Source organism: Bubalus kerabau, chromosome 5 (genome assembly GCF_029407905.1).
Source record: "Bubalus kerabau isolate K-KA32 ecotype Philippines breed swamp buffalo chromosome 5, PCC_UOA_SB_1v2, whole genome shotgun sequence".
Lineage (NCBI taxonomy): Eukaryota > Metazoa > Chordata > Mammalia > Artiodactyla > Bovidae > Bubalus > Bubalus kerabau.
In genome coordinates, this window is record NC_073628.1 from 29137304 (window position 1) to 29156454 (window position 19151).

Sequence of the window (19151 nt, forward strand, 5' to 3'; positions counted from 1 at the left end):
TGTTTTTCATCCATATTTGACTGTCAATGAAAAACAGCAAAATATATGGTATCTTTCATCAGAATTCATGCCATACCTCAACTGTAGCCTCAAGATGTTTTCTTGTGTGAGCAAAATTGCTGCTAGTCATTAAGGAGGTGAGTTTTTGATTAGGCAAGGCATCCTTTAAGAATTATTTCCTTTTCTTTCAATGTTGGCCCCAGGATCTGGGGGCAGTCTAATTGGCTCAGGATTGCCCTCGTTGCTCACTTGTTCCTACTCAGTGGCTCATCTATTCACAACTTTTCTAAACGACCCAGATCTCAATGGGGTGTCTCCACACTGTTAATGAATTAGCAGTATTTATTGCCTCTGGATGGTATAGTTCTTGAGGATCTCCTAAAACCAGTTCAGGGTTGCTACTGAATAATTTAGTAATTAGAGTCTGACAGCTATGGGTTTGAGTCCCAGACTGGGACTCACTTATTAGCTATATGACAGTGGGCATGCTATTTAACTTACAGGAGCCTCAGCTCCATCATTTCCCAACTGGAGATAAGAAAGATTGTCCTTCACAGAGCTACTTTGCAGAGTATAGGAGATAAGGCATGCGAACAGCTTGGCACAGTACTTGACACAAAGCAAACACTCACTGATGTTAACTAGTGCTACAGTCAGGGATTACGACTTTCTAATAATCATCTTGGCTAGAGTCTAAAGCTCCCTGCTTTCTCTCTTGCAGACATTGATGAATGTGCCTTAAGAACCCATACCTGTTGGAATGATTCTGCCTGCATCAACCTGGCAGGGGGCTTTGACTGCCTCTGTCCGTCCGGGCCCTCCTGCTCCGGTGACTGCCCCCATGAAGGAGGGCTGAAGCGAAACGGGCAGGTGTGGACTCTGAAAGAAGACAGGTGTTCCGTCTGTTCCTGCAAGGTGAGGCTGGTGTGGTGCAGTGGAAACTGTCACTGTTCTTTCCTTCCCCCTCTGCTCTCCCTCCCCATCTGTTTCCACCCAGTTGTTGATTCACAGGTCACCTATGGTTCCTGAAAAGGATTCCGTTCTAATCCCCACTACAGCTAATGATGATGCTGGGTGGCAGGCAGACTTGCTGGGAATGAGGTGAGGTGTCGGGGTTGCAAAGAGACTGCTGAACACAGGGGGAGCAGAGCAGAGAAGCCAGTGAGTCCCCCTACTGAGAGCCGGCAGTGCCTTTAAGGTTGGTTGGGTGAGAGCTTTAATGAGCCATCATCTCCTACTTTTACAGTCTTGCTGATTAAACCTTCTCTTTCCCTGAAATGATCACCTGCATGAACTTCCTCACTCTTCTGGTGACATCATCCAGAAAAGCAAGGCTCAGAGTCTTGTAGTGGCCAGAGACAGGTGAACCTCTGACACATTGCGAACACAGGATGATGATAGTACGAGGCTGTCTGGTAAATGATGTCTTTTTGTTGTGCTTGGTGCTGGATAATTCCTTACATTAAGTTGTTTGGAAGTGAGTTTAATGCTTATGAAAATAAAATTCTGTCATTGACTAGTTTTGCTTTATGCTTTGCAAAATGGGCCTATTAAAGTGTTTGATTCCCTTGTGCTTTCTTTTGTTGATCTCGCCTATTCAGTTTCCTTTGATATTACGTTTTCTGTAGCTCTTACGTTGTATTTTTATGTCTGTTTGGATGAGACTGTTTACTCTTTGGCTTTATGGGCATGGGAACTGTAAGTTACTTGCTTAGAAGCCTTGTAGAGAGCTGGTCTCCTGATGAACTCAGTGTGCTCCCTGGAAACAGAGTAGAAATGAACCTTGAAAAGTCACCCAGTTCATTCATCTGCCTTCAAGTCTGTCACAGCTCCAGACCTGGAGGCACATATTTAGGAAAGCTGTATTACTAACTATTTAGATCATTGCTCCATAACTGCCATTCTTCCTTGTATAGAAACAACTTTGTTGTTGTTGCTTAGTAGCTAGGTCATGTCCAACTCTTTGACAGCCCATGGACTGTAGTCTACCAGGCTCCTCTGTCCATGGGATTTTTCCCAGCAAGAATACTGGAGTGGGTTTTCATTTCCTTCTCCAGTGTATATGAACCTAGTTCCCCATACTTAGATTTAGGTCCATTGCTCCCAGTCATCAGGCACCTCCTATATACCAAGCATCCTGTAATTTTTTTATTAGTCATGTATTGTTCAATAGGTTACAAATACTTTTAGTGTGTTATGTTTTTCTTTTTTCCTAGCACATTAAATGGAGAAGGCAATGGCAACCCACTCCAGTGTTCTTGCCTGGATTATCCCAGGGATGGGGGAGCCTGGTGGGCTGCTGTCTATGGGGTTGCACAGAGTCGGACATGACTGAAGTGACTTAGCAGCAGCAGCAGCACATTAAAATTATTTATTTTAATCAAAATCTGTAATCTTTTTTTCAGCTTTTTATTTTATATTGGAGTATAGCTGATTAACAATGTTCTGATAGTTTCAGGTGTGCAGCAAAACAACTCAGCCATACATGTATCCCTTCTCCCGTAAACTCCCATCCTATCCAGGCTGCCACATAACACTGAGCAGAGTTCCCGGTACTGTATAGTGCATCATTATCAGTTATTTATTTTAAATATACCATTATGTACATGTTGATCCTAAACTCCCTAATATCCCTTTCCCCGACCCTTCCCTGCTGGTAACCACAAGTTCATTCTCTAAGTCTGTGGGTCTGTTTCTGTTTTGTAAATAAGTTCATACGTATCATTTCTCTTTAGATTCCACATATAAGGGATAGCATATGATATTTCTGTCTGATTTACTTCACTTGGTATGATAATCCTAGGTCCACTCATGTTGCTGCAAATAGCATTATTTCATTCTTTTTAATGGCTGAGTCATACTCCATTGTATGTAAGTACCACATCTTTTTTATTCATTCCTCTGTCAATGGACATTTAGGTCCAAGCATCCTATAATTTACAAACAGCATCCCTTTTAATATAGCATGACTCTGAAGGACAAACTGAGTTTCCAAGTTTTTAGGGCAAGTAATGGGCACTTAATATCACAAGATATAAATTTGTAAGCTGGGATTTGAAGTTTACTTGTTTGCTCCAAATCTTTGTTTTCTCATTTTGCTACATGTCCTGTAACTCTATATATGACACCTGTTGATATTTATAAAACCAATTAAGTAATCAGTCAACCCAACTGGATTGAGCTCAGTGCTCAACTCACCACTATTTTAATGACTATGTAAGGACATTCCCTCAAGCAGTCTTCAGGTTATTAAGTACAATATTTAAGCATGTGGCACTGACTCAGAGCAAAAGTTTTTGAGAGAAAAGATTGTGGGTTCGAGTGGCTGATAAAGGTTTATGGGAGAGGTTGGCAATTAGGTCTCCATTCAGACAGCAAAATGAATTCCTTTACTAATTCTATTCTAAAAAATATTACTTTACCAAACCTTTGTGGAGGCCACAACCTGGCCCCATTCTATTTTTAAAGCTTTCTGTGTCCTTCCAGTACTATTGCCTGGAAAATCCCATGGACAGAGGAGCCTGGTAGGCTACAGTCCATGGGTTCGCAAAGAGTTGGACACGACTGAGCGACTTCACGTTCACGTCCATGTCCCTGATTCTAGAACAGGCAAGGGATTTGAGTTGAATCTTGACCAATATGAAACCAAAAGTTATTTTTCAGTTGTTTTATTAAAGTCTATGATAAAGCAGGGCACTTACCAATCATTAAAAAATTTCCAAAACCTCATTTATTGGCTGTGTTAATAATCCAACAGACTGAGTTGATTTATGCTGCTCTGACTCCTAAAGTATCTCTGATGACTTTTAGGAATTAGACTGACATTGCCACAGGAAAGTAACAAACCCTGTCATCTTATTTTGTTAATATAATGTGTCTCCATTATCCCTCCTTTATGAATAAAGTACTGAGCAGAGTTAGTTTCATAAGTCTTTTAAAAAAGAAAAATTACTTGTGAATAGCACAGCTTGCAAGAGGTTGTAGAATAAAAGGAGATTTGGCTTTAGGAGCTGAACCAAGAAGCCTGCATCAAATTCTGTAGATCATCTTCAAAAAATGAACTTATTTGTAATCCCCTTTGTTTCCACTATTTTCAGTTGTAAGTATTCTATTCTGATGTGATAAGAAATATTTCCAGTACTTAAGCATGTAACTGAACTATTATTATGGCATCATCTCAGAGGCTAAGAAGTAAAATCAAGGTTAAGTTATGAAATGCGGGCTTTTTAATCATGCTCTGGATGTTTCCAATTCAAATAAAAACAAATCACACAAGCAGAATCACAAAAGCCAACCACAAGTCAAGGCATACTGTTGAAAGAAGCAAGGTTAGAGTTCTTTCATCCTTGAGAATCAGTACATCGGGTTAGCTAATGTTTCATGTCAATTGAAAAAGAGGCCTTGGCACATATCCACAGCTGAATGGAGTTCAGTGATAAACCTGGGCTAGCACAAATGGACGTGGGGTCCATTTAAGTGAAATGTACCTCCTTGACAGTAACAATGCTTGTGGGCACCTTAAGACCACTAAGTTGATTAGGCACAGAATAATTGCCTAATTTGGGGGACGCATGTTCCTCCAGATCACAGAAACCCAGAATGAAAAATGGCTCTCTCTTTAGGCTTCATCCCTAAATCTTAAGTTATAGCCCAATTTCTTTTCATAGATACCCGTTTGTGGCTTTTCCTTTCATAAATTTGTCATGGACCTTATGGAGATACCTTTTATTTTCTATCTATGGTATGTGGAAAGATAGAGAGGTCTCAAGTTTATTAGTTTCCAGAAAATGTAGCATTTTACTATGAATGGTTACATTTATATTGATAATAATGGAGATGAATGAGGAAATGGATACACAATTAACCACCTGTCACGCTACAGTAGAGTCATGAACAATTTATTTGTTGTGGGAACGTAAGATGAAGAAGTATGCTCTATTCTGGGAGAATGAAGAAAGGAATAGGGAATGACTTCACAGAATAGGTGACCTTTGAATACATTCTTAAAGGATGAGAAATTTATCCAAGTAGAGATCTGGGGAAAGTAAATTCTGAACAGAAGGAAAAGCAAGAACAAAGAAGCAGAAGCATAACAATATATATTAAAGGAAATATAAAGTGAATGATGAGATTCAACTATCAGGAGCAAAAGAAGAGTGTGGGAAGGTTATAAGAGGTGATGAGCCTGGAGATAAAGGATGGGGATGGAGTCAAGCTTTGGAATTTAGACTTTATCCTGTGAGCAGCTGAGGATCACGAGAGATTGTTTTCATTTAGGACTAGCTATTGCCTAATCATCAGAGAAGGAGATGGCACCCCACTCCAGTACTCTTACCTGGAAAATCCCATGGACAGAGGAGCCCGGTAGGCTGCAGTCCATGGGGTCGCTCAGAGTCGGACACGACTGAGTGACTTCACTTTCACTTTTCACTTTCATTTGTTGGAGAAGGAAATGACAACCCACTCCAGTGTTCTTGCCTGGAGAATCCCAGGGACGGGGGAGCCTGGTGGGCTGCAGTCTCTGGGGTCACACAGAGTTGGACACGACTGAAGCTACTTAGCAGCAGCAGCAGCAGCATGGCTGCTATTAATCATAGTCTGATTAATAGCATGATGGACAGACTGGGGAGATCAAAACTAAATGCAGCGATACTACTTAGACTAAAGTAAAGATTTGGAAAACTAAAGGTGAGAACCTGAAAGAGCAATAGAGAGGTAAGATCACAGGGTAAGTAATACAGAGGTAAAATGATATGCTATGCTATGCTAAGTCACTTCAGTCATGTCCAACTCTGTGCGACCCCATAGACGGCAGCCCACCAGGCTCCCCCATCCCTGGGATTCTCCAGGCAAGAACACTGGAGTGGGTTGCCATTTCCTTCTCCAATGCATGAAAGTGAAAAGTGAAAGTGAAGTCACTCAGTCGTGTCCGACTCTTAGCAACCCCATGGACTGCAGCCCACCAGGCTCCTCCATCCATGTGATTTTCCAGGCAAGGGTACTGGAGTGGGGTGTCATTGCCTTCTCCGAGGTAGAATGATGGTCCTGGTCAAATATGTCCCTCAGCCACTGTGGCAATGTGTGTCCTTATAATATAGGTGAAAAAGAAACTTCAGAGTGGTGGTTGGAAACTTAGCTGCAGATTTTCCTGGATAACAAGAATTGAGGTGTCAATGACAAGTTAGAGACAGGATTTACAGTTACTCCCATACCCACACCATTACCTACTACTACTATTGTCATTAGTTCAGTTCAGTCGCTCAGTCGTGTCTGACTCTTTGCGACCCCATGGACTGCAAAATGCCAGACATCCCTGTCCATTACCGACTCCTTGAGATTACTCAAACGCATGTCCATTGAGTTGGTGATGAATCCAACCATCTCATCCTCTGCCATCCCCTTCTCCTCCTCCTGCATGTTTCCCAGCATCAGTGCCTTTGCCAGTGAGTCAGTCCTTCACAGCAGGTGGCTAAAGTATTGGAGTTTCAGCTTCATCATCAGTCCTACCAATGAATACTCAGCACTGATTTCCTAGAGGATGGACTGGCTGGATCTCCTTGCAGTCCAAGGGACTCTCAAGAGTCTTCTCCAACACCACAGTTCAAAAGCATCAATTCTTCAGCCCTCAGCCTTCTTCACAGTCCAACTCTCACATCCATACATGACCACAGGAAAAACCATAGCCTTGACTAGACGAACCTTTGTTGGCAAAGTACTGTCTCTGCTTTTGAATATGCTATCTAAGTTGGTCATAACTTTCCTTCCAAGGAGGAAGCATCTTTTATTTTTTTATTTTTATTTTTAAATTTTATTTTATTTTTAAACTTTACATAATTGTATTAGTTTTGCCAAATATCAAAATGAATCCACCACAGGTATACATGTGTTCCCCATCCTGAACCCTGGCTGCAGTCACCATCTGCAGTGATTTTGGAGCCCCCCAAAATAAAGTCTGACACTGTTTCCACTGTTTCCCCATCTATTTCCCATGAAGCGATGGGACTGGATGCCATGACCTTCATTTTCTGAATGTTGAGCTTTAAGCCAACTTTTTCACTCTCCTCTTTCACTTTTATCAAGAGGCTTTTTAGTTCCTCTTCACTTTCTGCCATAAGGGTGGTGTCATCTGCATATCTGAGGTTATTGATATTTCTTGTGGTAATCTTGAATCCAGCTTGCGCTTCATCCAGCCTGGCATTTCTCATGATGTACTCTGCATATAAGTTAAATACACAGGGTGACAACATACAGCCTTGATGTATTCCTTTCCCGATTTGCAACCAGTCTTTTATTCCATGTCCAATTCTAACTGTTGCTTCTTGACCTACATACAAATTTCTCAGGAGGCAGGTCAGGTGGTCTGCTATTCCCATCTCTTTCAGAATTTTCCACAGTTTGTTGTGATCCACACAGTCAAAAGTTTTGGCATAGTCAATAAAGCAGAAGTAGATGTTTTTCTGGAACTCTCCTGCTTTTTTAATTATCCAGCAGATATTGACAATTTGATCTCTTTGAAATGGTTCCTCTGCCTTTTCTAAATCCAGCTTGAACATCTGGAAGTTCATGGTTCATGTACTGTTGAAGCCTGGCTTGGAGAATTTTGAGCATTAATTTGCTAGCGTGTGAGATGAGTGCAATTGTGAGGTAGTTTGAGCATTCTTTGGCATTGACTTTCCTTGCGATTGGAATGAAAACTGACCTTTTCCAGTCCTGAGGCCACTGCTGGGTTTTCCAAATGTGCTGGCATATTGAGTGCAGCACTTTCACAGCATCATCTTTCAGGATTTGAAATAGCTCAACTGGAATTCCATCACCTCCACTAGCTTTGTTCATAGTGATGCTTTCTAAGGCCCACTTGACTTCACATTCCAGGATGTCTGGCTTTAGGTGACATCCTTGTTATCGGGGTCATAAAGATCTTTTTTGTATAGTTCTTCTGTGTCTTCTTGCCACCTCTTCTTAATATCTTCTGCTTCTGTTAGGTCCATACCATTTCTGTCCTTTATTGTGCCCATCTTTGCATGAAAAGTGCCCTTGGTTTCTCTTATTTTCTTAAAGAGATCTCTAGTCTTTCCTATTCTATTGTTTTCCTCCATTTCTTTGCATTGATCACTGAGGAAGGCTTTCTTATCTCTCCTTGTGATTCTTTGGAACTCTTCATTCAAATGGGTATATCTTTCCTTTTCTCCTTTGCCTTTCACCTCTCTTCTTTTCACAGCTATTTTTAAGGCCTCCTCAGACAACTATTTAGCCTTTTTGCATTTCTTTTTTTGGGGGATGGTCTTGATCACTGCCTCCTTTATAATGTCACGAACCTCTGTCCATAGTTCTTCAGGCACTCTATCAGATGTAATTCTTTGAATCTGTTTCTCACTTCCACTGTATAATCATAAGGGATTTGATTTAGGTCATACCTGAATGGTCTAGTGGTTTTCCCCACTTTCTTCAATTTCAGTCTGAATTTGGCAATAAGGAGTTCATGATCTGAGCCACAGTTAGCTCCCGGTCTTGCTTTTGCTGACTGTATAGAGCTTCTCCATCTTTGGCTGCAAAGAATATAATCAATCTGATTTCGGTGTTGACCATCTGGTGATGTCCGTGTGTAGAGTCATCTCTTGTGTTGTTGGAAGAGGGTGTTTGCTATGACCCGTTTGTTCTCTTGATAAAACTCTATTAGCCTTTGCCCTGCTTCATTCTGTACTTCAAGACCAAATTTGCCTGTTACTTCAGGTGTTTCTTGACATCCTACTTTTGCATTCCAGTCCCCTATAATGAGGAGGACATCTTTTTTTGGCGTTAATTCTAGAAAGTCTTGTAGGTCTTCATCATAGAACCGTTCAGCTTCTTCAGCATTATTGGTCGAGACATAGAGTTGGATTACTGTGATACTGAGTAGTTTGCCTTGGAATCAATCAGAGATCATTCTGTTGTTTTTGAGTTACAACCAAGTACTGCATTTCAGACTCTTTTTCTTGACTATGAGGGCTACTCCATTTCTTCAAAGGGATTCTTGCCCACAGTCGTAGATATAATGGTTATCTGAATTACATTCACCCATTCCACTCCATCTTAGTTCACCGATTCCTAAAATGTTGATGTTCACTCTTGCCATCTCCTGTTGGACCACTTCCAATTTGCCTTGATTCATGGACCTAACATTCCAGGTTCCTATGCAATATTGCTCTTTACAGCATTGGACCTTGCTTCCATCACCAGTCACATCCACAACTGGGTGGTTTTTTTTTTTTTTGCTTTGGCGCCATCTCTTCATTTTTTCTGGAGTTAGTTCTCCACTCTTCTCTAGTAGCATATAGGGCACTAGTGACCTGGAGAGTTCATCTTTCAGTGTCCTATCTTTTTGCCTTTCCATACTGTTCATGGGTTTCTCATGGCAAGAATACTGAAGTGGCTTGCTGTTCCCTTCTCCAGTGAACCACATTTTGTCAGAACTCTCCACCATGACCCATCTGTCTTGAGTTCCCTACATTGGAGTGGTCATAGTTTCATTAAGTTAAACAAGGCTGTGGTCCATGTGATCAGACCGGTCAGTTAGACTACGGTCATTTGTAGTTGGAAAATCCAGCAGGAGAAAGAGAAAAGCTTTAAAGGCCAGACTTCATTTCTGTGCTTTGTTCAGAAGGTTTTTTGTTTTTCTTGTTATTTTGTTTAATTAAAAAGGAAGGTGAATTAAAAAAAAAAAAAGCATTCATCCTGAAACTAAGTGCAATACTGCACAAAACCCGAACTGGAGTTTTTCTGGGAATTAGAAGGATGGTTTGGGAAATGCATGTTCATAAGCCATCACCCACAATGTCATATTAAAGGCAGGGCCCAATAGTTATGGCAACAAAGAACTTGGGCAAAATGTTGAAGACTCTTGCCTTGAAATTGTCTGGAATACTGGCCATTTGATCTGGTCTCATATAAGCCTTCACTCAAAAGCTGAGGAAGGTGGCCATAGTAGGGAAACTAAAAGATTCTTACATTTCCTTCAAGTAAGGAGAGACTAACCCACTGTGCAAAGAGCTAACAATAAAGCCCTACAGTTCTCAGCATAGCACTCATTCTGATAATGAAGACCACTGGTGAGTCAGCCTGTGCCTGGGGCTAGAGTAGAGTTAGATTTCTAGAATCTTGCAGTCTACTCATAAAAATGCTTTAGTTTGCTCTCAGAACTTAACCAGCACTATTATCAATACCTTCCTGTCTAGGATGTTTTCTGATGTCAGGAGTTGGCTGTGCAAGCCCTAAGGTTACGTTTTTGTGTTTCTTTTTTCCCTTGCTTTTGTTCATTTTTTTTTATCAGTTAATAATAACAAATATTTTCCCATGTGGTGAAATTCTTGTTTCTAGAAACATTTAGTAGTGGAGAATCCATAGGGGAAAATGTGAGTTGTTGCGTTGTGTCTTATTTTACTGAAATAAAATATTGTGTTAGTTTCAGTTGTAGAATAGTAATTCAGTATTTTTATATATTACACCCTACTTAAAGTTATCACAAAATAATGGATATATTTTCCTGTGTTGTAAAATATATCCTTGTTGCTTAATTGTTTTATACACAGTAGTATGGACCTCTTAATCCCCTGCCCCTGTGTTGCAACCGCCCTTCCCTTGCCCAACTGGTAACTACTGGTTTGTTGTCTGTGAGTCTGTTTTGTTATACTCATTTCTTTTATTTTTTATATTCCATATACAATTAATAACAGCATTTTGTCTGACCTATTTCACTAAGCCTACATAATACCCTCTAGCTCCATCCATGTTGTTGCAAATGGCAGTATTTTATAATGTCTTTTCATGGAGCATAATCAAAATATTGAATCTGTTGCATACCTGAAATTAACATAATGTTGTAAATCAACTACATTTAAACTAAAATATGAAGAAGGAAAGAATAATTAACACCAGTCCTTCTCAAACTCTTCCCCCAAAAATACAAAGAAGAGGAAACACTTTCAAAATCTTTTTACAAGTTTAGCATTTTCCTTTTAAAAAACCAGGACAGGACAGTACTACAAAGGAAAAGTATAGGCCTATCTCCTTGATGTGTATATATGCTAAAATTCTCAATAAAATACTAGCAAACAAAATTCAGCAGCATATTAAAGTGATCATTCACCATAACCAAGTGGGATTATCCTTTGGATGCAAAGATGATTCAGCATATGCAAATCAACGTGATACATCACGTTTATATAATTAAAGAAAACACCCATATGAACATCTCAATAGATGCAGAAAAGCATTTGACTAAATTCAACAGCTCTTCATGTAAAAACTCAGCAATTTAGGCACCAAAGGACCATGCTTCAACATAATAAATGCCACATATGACACAAGACCTCAGCTGACTTCACAATGTTAAAATGTTGGACGCTTTCCTTCTAAGATCAGCAACAAGACAACGGTGCTCATTTTCACCCTCCCTACATGTATGGTCATGAACCTCCATCCATAGTTCATCAGGCACTCTGTCTATCAGATCTAGTCCCTTAAATCTATTTGTCACTTCTACTGTATAATCATAAGGGATTTGATTTAGGTCATACCTGAATGGTCTAGTGGTTTTCCCCACTTTCTTCAATTTCAGTCTGAATTTGGTAATAAGGAGTTCAAGATCTGAGCCACAGTCAGCTCCCAGTCTTGTTTTGGCTGACTGTATAGAGCTTCTCCATCTTTGGCTGCAAAGAATATAATCAATCTGATTTTGGTGTTGACCATCTGGTGATGTCCATGTGTAGAGTCTTCTCTTGTGTTGTTGGAAGAGGGTGTTTGCTATGACCAGTTTGTTCTCGTGGTAAAACTCTATTAGCCTTTGCCCTGCTTCATTCTGTACTTCAAGACCAAATTTGCCTGTTACTCCAGGTGTTTCTTTACTTCCTACTTTTGCAATCCAGTCCCCTATAATGAAAAGGACATCTTTTGGGGGTTTTAGTTCTAGAAGGCCTTGTAGGTCTTCACAGAACCTTTCAACTTCAGCTTCTTCAGCATTACTGGTTGGGTTACTTGGATTACTGTGATATTGAGAGGTTTGCCTTGGAATCAATCAGAGATCATTCTGTCATTTTTGAGATTGCATCCAATTACTGCATTTCGGATTCTTTTGTTGACTATGATGGCTACTCCATTTCTTCTAAGGGATTCTTGCCCACAGTCGTAGATATAATTGTCATCAGAGTTAAATTCACCCATTCCAGTCCATCTTAGTTCACTGATTCCTAGAATGTCGTTCACTCTGCCATCTCCTGTTTGACCACTTCCAATTTGCCTTGATTCATGGACCTAATAGTCCAGGTTCCTATGCAATATTGCTCTTTACAGCATTGAATCTTGCTTGTATCACCAGTCCCACCCACAACTGGGTATTGCTTTGGCTTTGGCTCCATCCCTTCATTCTTTCTGGAGTTATTTCTCTACTGATCTTCAGTAGCATATTGGGCACCTACTGACCCGGGGAGTTCATCTTTCAGTGCCCTATCTTTTTGCCATTCCATACTGTTCATGGGGTTCTCGAGGCAAGAATACTGAAGTGGTTTGCCATTCCCTTCTCCAGTGGACCACATTCTGTCAGACCTCTCCACTACGACCCATCCATCTAGGGTGGCCCCACAAGGCATGGCTTAGTTTCATTGAGTTAGACAAGCTGTGGTCCGTGTGATCAGATTGCCTAGTTGTCTGTGATTGTGGTTTCAGTCTGTCTGCCCTCTGATGCCCTCTCTCAGTGCCTAGTGTCTTACTTGGGTTTCTCTTACCTGGGATGTCGGGTATGTCTTCATGGCCGCTCCAGCAAAGCATAGCCACCGCCCATTTGAATGCAGAGTTCCAAAGAATAGCAAGGAGAAATAAGAAAGCCTTCCTCAGCAATCAATGCAAAGAAATAGAGGAAAACAATAGAATGGGAAAGACTAGAGATCTCATCAAGAAAAATAGAGATACCAAGGAAACATTTCATGCAAAGATGGGCACAATAAAGGACAGACATGAGAGGGACCTAACCGAAGCAGAAGTTAGTAAGGAGACATGGCGAGAATACTCAGAGGAACTATATATATATATATATATATATATATATATATATATAAAGATCTTCATGACCCAGATAATCATGAAGGTGTGACCACTCACACTTACCTAGAGCCGGGCATCCTGGAATGTGAAGTCAGGTGTGCCTTAAGAAGCATCACTACAAACAAAGCTAGTGGAGGTGATGAAATTCCAGTTGAGCTATTTCAAATCCTAAAAGATGATGCTGTGAAAGTGCTGCACTCAACATGCCTGCACATTTGGAAAACCCTGCAGTGGCCACAGGACTGGAAAAGGTCAGTTTTCATTCCAATCCCAAAGAAAGGCAATGCCAAAGAATGCTCAAACTACCTCACAATTGCACTCATCTCACATGCTAGCAAATTAATACTCAAAATTCTCCAAGCCAGGCTTCAACAGTACATGAACCGTGAACTTCCAGATGTTTAAGCTGGATTTAGAAAAGGCAGAGGAACTATTTCAAAGTGATCAAATTGTCAATATCCATTGGATCATCAAAAAAGCAGGAGAGTTCCAGAGAAACATCTACTTCTGCTTTATTGACTATGCCAAACTTTTGACTGTGTGGATCACAACAAACTGGAAAATTCTTCAAGAGATCAGAATACCAGACCACCTGACCTGCCTCTTGAGAAATCTGTATGCAGGTCAGGAAGCCACAGTTAGAAGTGGACATGGAACAACAGACTGGTTCCAAATAGGAAAAGGAGTACGTCAAGGCTGTATATTGTCACCCTGGTTATTTAACTTATATTCAGAGTACATCATGAGAAACGCTGGGCTGGAGGAAGCACAAGCTGGAATCAGGATTGCCGGGAGAAATATCAATAACCTCAGATATGCAGATGATACCACCCTTAAGGCAGAAAGTAAAGAAGAACTAAAGAGCCTCTTGATGAAAGTGAAAAGGAGAGTGAAAAAGTTGGCTTAAAGCTCAACATTCAGAAAACGAAGATCATGGCATCTGGCCCCATCACTTCTTGGCAAATAGATGGGGAAACAATGGAAACAGTAGCTGACTTTATTTTTCTGGGCTCCAAAATCACTACAGATGGTGACTGCAGCCATGAAATTAAAAGACGCTTACTCCTCCGAAGGAAAGTTATGACCAACCTATACAGCATATTAAAAAACAGAGACATTACTTTTCCAACAAAGGTCCATCTAGTCAAGGCTATGGTTTTTCCAGTAGTCATGTATGGATGTGAGAGTTGGTCTATAAAGACAGCTGAGCGCAGAAGAATTGATGCTTTTGAACTGTGGTGTTGGAGAAGACTCTTGAGAGTCCCTTGGACTGCAAGGAGATCCAACCAGTCCATTCTAAAGGAGATCAGTCCTGGGTGTTCATTGGAAGGACTGATGCTGAAGCTGGAACTCCAATACTTTGGCCACCTGATGCGAAGAGCTGACTCATTTGAAAAGACCCTGATGCTGGGAAAGATTGAAGGCAGGAGGAGAAGGGGATGACAGAGGATGAGATGGCTGGATGGCATCACCAACACCATGGACACAGGTTTGGGTGGACTCTGGGAGTTGGTGATGGACAGGGAGGCCTGGCATGCTGCGATTCATGGGGCTGCAAATGGTTGGACACAACTGAGTGACTGAACTGAACTGTTATGTATGGTAAATGGAGTCCTAGCTAGAGCCGTCCGGGTGGAGAAACAGTAATAGGTATCAAAACTGGAAAGGGAGAAGTACAATTGTCTCCATTTGTCAATGACATGATTTTGTATAGAGAAAATCCTAAGACTCAACCAAAATTTATTGGATCTAATAAATAAATTCAATAAATGTGAGATTAAAAATTAACCCAAATTCAGTCATACTTCTATATACTAACAATGAATATTCTGAAAAAGAAATTGCATTTATAATAGAATAAAACACAATACAATACTTAGGGATAAATTTACCTAAGGAGGTGAAAGAGCTCTACACTGAAATCTGCCAAACTCTGATATAAGAAATTAAAAACACTAATAAAAGAGACATATTCCATATTCATGAATTGGAAGAATAGTTTTTAAATGTCAGTATTACCAAAAGGCACGTTTGGTTTTAATGTGATCCCTATTAAGATTTCAATGGCAGTTTGTACAGAAATGGAAAAAAAAAAACTCCTAAAATTTATATGTCATCTCAGAAGACCCCCACTGGCATACCACTGACCAGAATTCAGTGTCAAGCAATCCAATTTTCAGTTTACTTCAATTTTGTGCCCTTTATCCTTCCTTCTTTGAACCTATTATTTGTTCTTTGCCATTTATTGTAAGAATGACTGTAAGAGCCATTCATAGGATTCTATGAACATGGAGAAGACAGGCACAGAGACAGTGGGCATATACTGGACTTCACCTGACATACACTAGACACTGGACTGTACACTGAAATGTACATGAGATTTACACTGGACAATACCTTAGACTGTGCACTGCAGTATACACTGGGATGTGCCCTTGGACTGTACACCAGATGTGTCCACATGTGCTCCAATGTGTCTAAATATTCACTGGTCTACTCAGATGCACACTGGACTGTACACTGGATGTACAAGGATTGTACACTGGGCTGTACACTACTCTACCCTGCCTGTACACTGAGATGTACACTAGGCTGTGAAGAAACAAGCACTAGCATGATGTTTTCTAGTACATCATGGACACACATCCTATGAACATATATATGCAAAATGCCAACCTCTAATGATTTCATTATTGTTTCTTCTGATTTTTTCCTTGAGGTCCAGGTAGACACAATCAGTCTATTTTCAAGATGCCAAAAAAGATTAAAGGTGAACTTGCTTACATTGTATTACAACCAAAGACTGATTGATTCTAAATTATTTAATGTATAGATCAAAAAACCAAAACCCCACAACTGAACTTGGTGTAAATGTATATTTGTCTACCCATAGCTGTTTTCCAAGGAGAAAATCTGGGGAGAAACCCTTGTAAAGAAGTTCTCATCATAGAGTTCAGGGAACATTACTTCTGAATCCCTTGTGTTTCTGTCTCTTTATCAATTTTCCTAGTTGGCCCCAAAATAAAGCCACGGGGCAACAGATGATGTCATAATTCCAAGCCTCAATGAAGAGATACTTTCTATTCACATAAAAAAAAGTGCAAGGATAATTGAATATTCACATGTAAAAATAAAACCCTGCATCACTATTTTACATCATTCACAAAAAAGTCAAAATACATTCAAGACTTGAATGTAAGACCTTAAACCAAGAAGCACTTAGAAGAAAAAATAGGAATAAAGTTCCTTGTCATGGTAATGATTTATTTTATATGATACCTAAAGCATAAGCAACAAAATTTCAAAAATAAGCAATTTGGACTATATCAAGCTAAAAATTTATGAACAGCAAAAGAAGTCCTCAAAATGAAAATATAACCTACAGGCCAGGAGAAAAATTTGTAAACCATCTATCTGACAATGGGTTAAGATATATAAAGAACTCATACAACTTAATAGCATAAAAATAACCCAACTAAATATGCATAAAGGACCTGACATTTCTCAGAAGATATATGAAAGGCCAACAAGGACATCCCAAGATTAACATCACTAGTCATTAGGGAAATACACATTAAGAGCACAAAGAGATATCACCTCATGCCTGTTCAAATGGCTATCATCAAAAGGACAGGAGATAAATACTGGCTTGAAATGGAACCTTTGTACACTATTAAACAGCATGGAGAATCCCCCAAAAAATTAAAAACAAAATCACCATATGATCCAGAAGTTCTAGTACTGGGAGTATATCCAAAGGAAATGAAAACATGAACTCAAAATGATAAGTTTACCCAGATGTTCATAGCAGCGTTATTTACAATAGCTAAGACATAGAAATAATTTAAGTGTTCATAAATGGATGAATGGATGAGGAGTTGTGGTACGGATGAAGAGTTGTGGTATGTAGTTACAATATATTATTCAGCCAGAAAAAAATGAAGAAATCCTACTATTTACAACAATATGATGGATGGACCTTAATGGCATTATGGTAAGTAAAATGAATCAGACAGAGAAAGGCAAATACTGTATGGTTTCAGGTAGAGGTGGTATCAAGAAAGCCCAAACAAATAAATGAAAACATAGAAAAAGATCAGACTTGTAGAAGTGGAAGGTGGATGCTAAGGGGATTGAAAGAAGGTGGTCAAAAGGCACAAACTTCTCTAAGATAAGTGAGTGCTGGGGGTGTAATGTACAATATGTTACAATATGTACTATAGTTAACATTAATGTCTAATATAAAGGAAACTTATCAAGAAAGTAAATCCTAGTAGTTGACATCTAAAAGAACTGTTCACCTCTTTATGTTTTTACTTTTTTTTCTTATTTATATGAGGAAATTGATGTTAGTGGAAGCAACTGTGGTAATCCTTTCACAAAATATCATGTCAAACACCATTATGCTGTAACTCAAATTTATAAAGTGATATATGCCACTTATTTCCCAAAAAAATTGGAAAATAATTTTTGACAGCTAACCTGTAATTGAAAAGCCAGAGTGAACACAGCTATTGTTCTGAAGCATGTTAAAGTATAAGAGGGCCTATTTGGCATTCTCACATAATTGATGAGATGTGAAGTTATTTTGTACTAATTCTGGAGACTGTTCACTTATTCATTCTTTTAAGCAGCATACACAGAGAAACTTGACATTCTGATTGGGTCTCACTGCCTGTTGAACAGTACCTGCTTCCAGAAGAATCTATCCCTGTGTTTAATGTTGTTCATGAATAGCATGTGTTTCCTGAGATAGTCTTTCTGTAGCTGGGGAGGGTAACAGTCTGATCAGCTGAGTTGACCAAATGGTTTCATGTCACAGCTATTTTTCTTTGCTTCTGTTAAATCCGTAGGGGAGTTATGTGGGGTATGGTTATATAAGCCAAATATGTTACAGTCATTGTATATGAGCTGTAAGTGAATGGTCTATTGAAAACTTCCTAATATCTGGACACTCCTTTGTCCAAATTCCCTGACCCAATTCACCTGCCTATCTAGAGTCTTTTGCATGCTATCTATGAACATGTACAGACATGCATGTATACATATATGTATATATGTGTGTGTGCATGTGTATACATATAATCTCTCATCCCCTAATATTTTGAACATAGATTTCTTATTTCTCCTAATAATAGAGTCATGCATACCATTTGAGGTAAAGCATTTTTTAACTTGTTACTTTATTATACATGTAGCCAGTATACCTCCTTTCCATTCTCCATAAAATAATATAAAATGTTTAAAGATTTCTACTTTAGCTGGGAATAAACATATCTCAGCAAGCTCTGTCTTATGCAGCATTGTTATCCATAAAGTACATGCAGATCTTAAGGGCAGTTCATTGAAGTTTGCAGATGTCACTAAACTGAAGGATGGAAAACTATGGTGGATGGCAGACATAGCATTTAGAAAATATTGTGACAGGCCAGAGAAATGAAATGGATCTAACAAGGTGAAATACAATTGGATAAACACCAAGTTTTACACTTGCCTCCAAATAACAAACCACACTAGGCACGAAAGGACTTAATGACGTTTGGTCTTAATTAATCTCAATATAGGTCAACACTATGACATAACCAAAGTAAGAAAGGAAGTAAATATTGAAATCAGGCTGCATTTTTAAAACTACAGTACTTAAAACAAGATGACTATGAATATCAATTCACTTTGTCTTGGTCAGACCATTACTGAGGAATTATACTTAGCTCTCTAATTCAGCTACCTCATTTGAGAAATGGTGATAAAATTTTCTAGTCCATGGAATTATCAGGATTAAAGGTGATAATGCATATAAAAGAGTTTGCACAATGTCTGACATGACATCAATGTTAAATTGGTTGTAAATGATAATAATTATTGGAAATACTCAAAACTGTTGAAGAAGGTGGCATATATATGAGAGGATGGAAAAGCTATTCCATGCAAATGAAAATAAAAAGAAAGCTGGAGCAGAAATACTTATAGCAGACAAAATAGACTTTAAAATAAGACTGTTAAAAGACACAAAGAAGGATACTACATAATGATCAAGGAATCAATCCAAGAAGATAGAACAATTGTGAAAATATACGCAC

The 19151-nt window shown here is 39.3% G+C and overlaps 1 protein-coding gene and 1 long non-coding RNA gene across 8 annotated transcripts in view; one reads left to right on the top strand and one right to left on the bottom strand.

Moving 5' to 3' along the window:
- Positions 1 to 19151, top strand: part of NELL1 (neural EGFL like 1) — a 1034994-nt gene that overhangs the window by 995219 nt on the left and 20624 nt on the right. For both annotated transcript variants that reach the window (XM_055581358.1, XM_055581357.1), the window contains one exon: positions 722 to 915. In XM_055581358.1, coding sequence (XP_055437333.1) covers positions 722 to 915 — 194 coding nt within the window. The remainder of the gene's footprint in view (positions 1 to 721; positions 916 to 19151) is intronic.
- Positions 1 to 19151, bottom strand: part of LOC129652598 (uncharacterized) — a 100951-nt gene that overhangs the window by 16855 nt on the left and 64945 nt on the right. The window contains exon 2 of one of the 6 annotated variants that reach the window (XR_008714605.1): positions 753 to 879. The exons of the other annotated variants lie outside the window; for them this stretch is intronic. This is a non-coding gene — a long non-coding RNA (uncharacterized LOC129652598). The remainder of the gene's footprint in view (positions 1 to 752; positions 880 to 19151) is intronic. 6 annotated transcript variants of the gene reach the window in all.